The sequence below is a fragment of the Archocentrus centrarchus genome, chromosome 22, assembly GCF_007364275.1.
Source record: "Archocentrus centrarchus isolate MPI-CPG fArcCen1 chromosome 22, fArcCen1, whole genome shotgun sequence".
Taxonomy (NCBI): Eukaryota; Metazoa; Chordata; class Actinopteri; order Cichliformes; family Cichlidae; genus Archocentrus; species Archocentrus centrarchus.
This window is the reverse complement of record NC_044367.1, coordinates 6302081-6303739: the sequence shown is the minus strand read 5'-3', so window position 1 is coordinate 6303739 and position 1659 is coordinate 6302081. Positions and strand designations below refer to the sequence as shown.

At 57.2% G+C, this 1659-nt stretch overlaps 1 protein-coding gene across 1 annotated transcript in view; it reads left to right on the top strand.

Moving 5' to 3' along the window:
- Positions 1-209: 209 nt before the first annotated feature.
- The window catches only part of foxg1a (forkhead box G1a), a 2015-nt gene continuing 565 nt past the window's right edge, over positions 210-1659 (top strand). The window contains exon 1 of the mRNA XM_030719264.1: positions 210-1659. This exon is cut by the window's right edge and continues 565 nt beyond it. Coding sequence (XP_030575124.1) covers positions 397-1659 — 1263 coding nt within the window. The 5' untranslated portion in view covers positions 210-396.

Here is a 1659-nt window from a genome sequence, read left to right as displayed (position 1 = left end):
GCAAGGCATTGGTGGATGTGTGTGTTTCCCTGTGCGTCATGATTGGCTGAAAGCGCAGAGGACGCCTTAATATTTAATACTAATGTTCCCCTGGTTGGCTGAGGCCCGGAAAGGTCCAACCAATGTTTTTTTTACTTGCTTTAGTGGCTGTGGCTCCCTAATTAATTGCAGCTATCTGTCTCCTATCGATGTGTGTGTACATGTGTGTTGTGTGTGTTTCCTTTTTTCTCCCCAAACCGAACATGAAATAGTTTGTTGGGCTATACTTTCTTTCTTCCTATCTATCCCCCCTTCCTTCCTTCCCGTCCTGGTTCGCAGGCAGAGACAGGACAGATTGAAACCCAGCTGTGATCGTCGCTTTTGGTCGTTGCCATTTTCCCCCCTTATTGCCCGGTGATGTTGGATATGGGAGAGCGCAAAGAGGTGAAAATGATTCCTAAATCGTCGTTTAGTATAAACAGTTTGGTGCCCGAGGCCGTGCAAAGCGACAATAACAACCACCAGAACCAGCATCACCACCAAAACCACCTTCACCACCACCACCAGAACCACCACCACCGGCCTGGTGCCGCGGACGAAGACGAGCAGAAAGCTCCTCTTCCGGCCGCGCAGTCGGATGCCAAGGCGGACCCTAAAAGTGATTCCTCGAGACAGGAGAGCTGCCCGGACGAGAAGGAGAAGCAGGAAGAGAAAAAGGACACGAAAGACGGGGACGGCGGCGCTGGAGGGAAGGACGGAGAGAAGAAAAGCGGCAAGTATGAAAAACCTCCTTTTAGTTATAACGCCTTGATAATGATGGCCATCAGGCAGAGTCCGGAGAAGCGTCTCACTCTGAACGGCATTTATGAATTCATCATGAAAAACTTCCCGTACTACCGGGAGAACAAGCAGGGGTGGCAGAACTCCATCCGGCACAATCTCAGCCTCAATAAATGCTTCGTCAAGGTGCCGCGGCACTACGACGACCCAGGCAAGGGCAACTACTGGATGCTGGACCCCAGCAGCGACGACGTTTTCATCGGCGGCACTACTGGGAAGCTCCGGCGGCGGTCCACCACGTCCCGAGCCAAGCTGGCCTTCAAGCGGGGTGCCCGGCTGACCTCTGGGCTGACCTTCATGGACCGGGCCGGCTCCTTGTACTGGCCCATGTCCCCCTTCCTCTCCCTACACCACCCACGGGCAGGCGGCGCCCTCGGCTACAACGGGACCTCCTCGGGATACCCGGGTCATCCCATGTCCTACAGCAGCATGCTCACCCAGAACATGAGCAACAGCCACTCGTCGTTCCCATCCTCCAACGGGCTCAGCATGGACCGGCTGGTCGGCGGGGATCTCCCCTACGCGACGCACCACCTGACGGCGGCGGCCCTGGCGGCCTCGGCGGTGCCCTGCGGCCTCTCCGTGCCTTGCTCCGGGGCCACTTACTCACTGAACCCCTGCTCGGTGAATCTACTAGCCGGACAAACCAGTTACTTTTTTCCTCATGTCCCACACCCGTCCATGACCACGCAGACCAGTGGCAGCGGCGGCACCTTACAGGCCGCTCGGGCTTCGGCCTCCAATTCCCCGCAGGCTCCGTCCTCCTCATCGCTGCCCTGTGACTCTCTTAGGCCGGCTCTGTCCGGCTCTCTGCCGGCCTTCTCCTCGGGACTTTCCGGG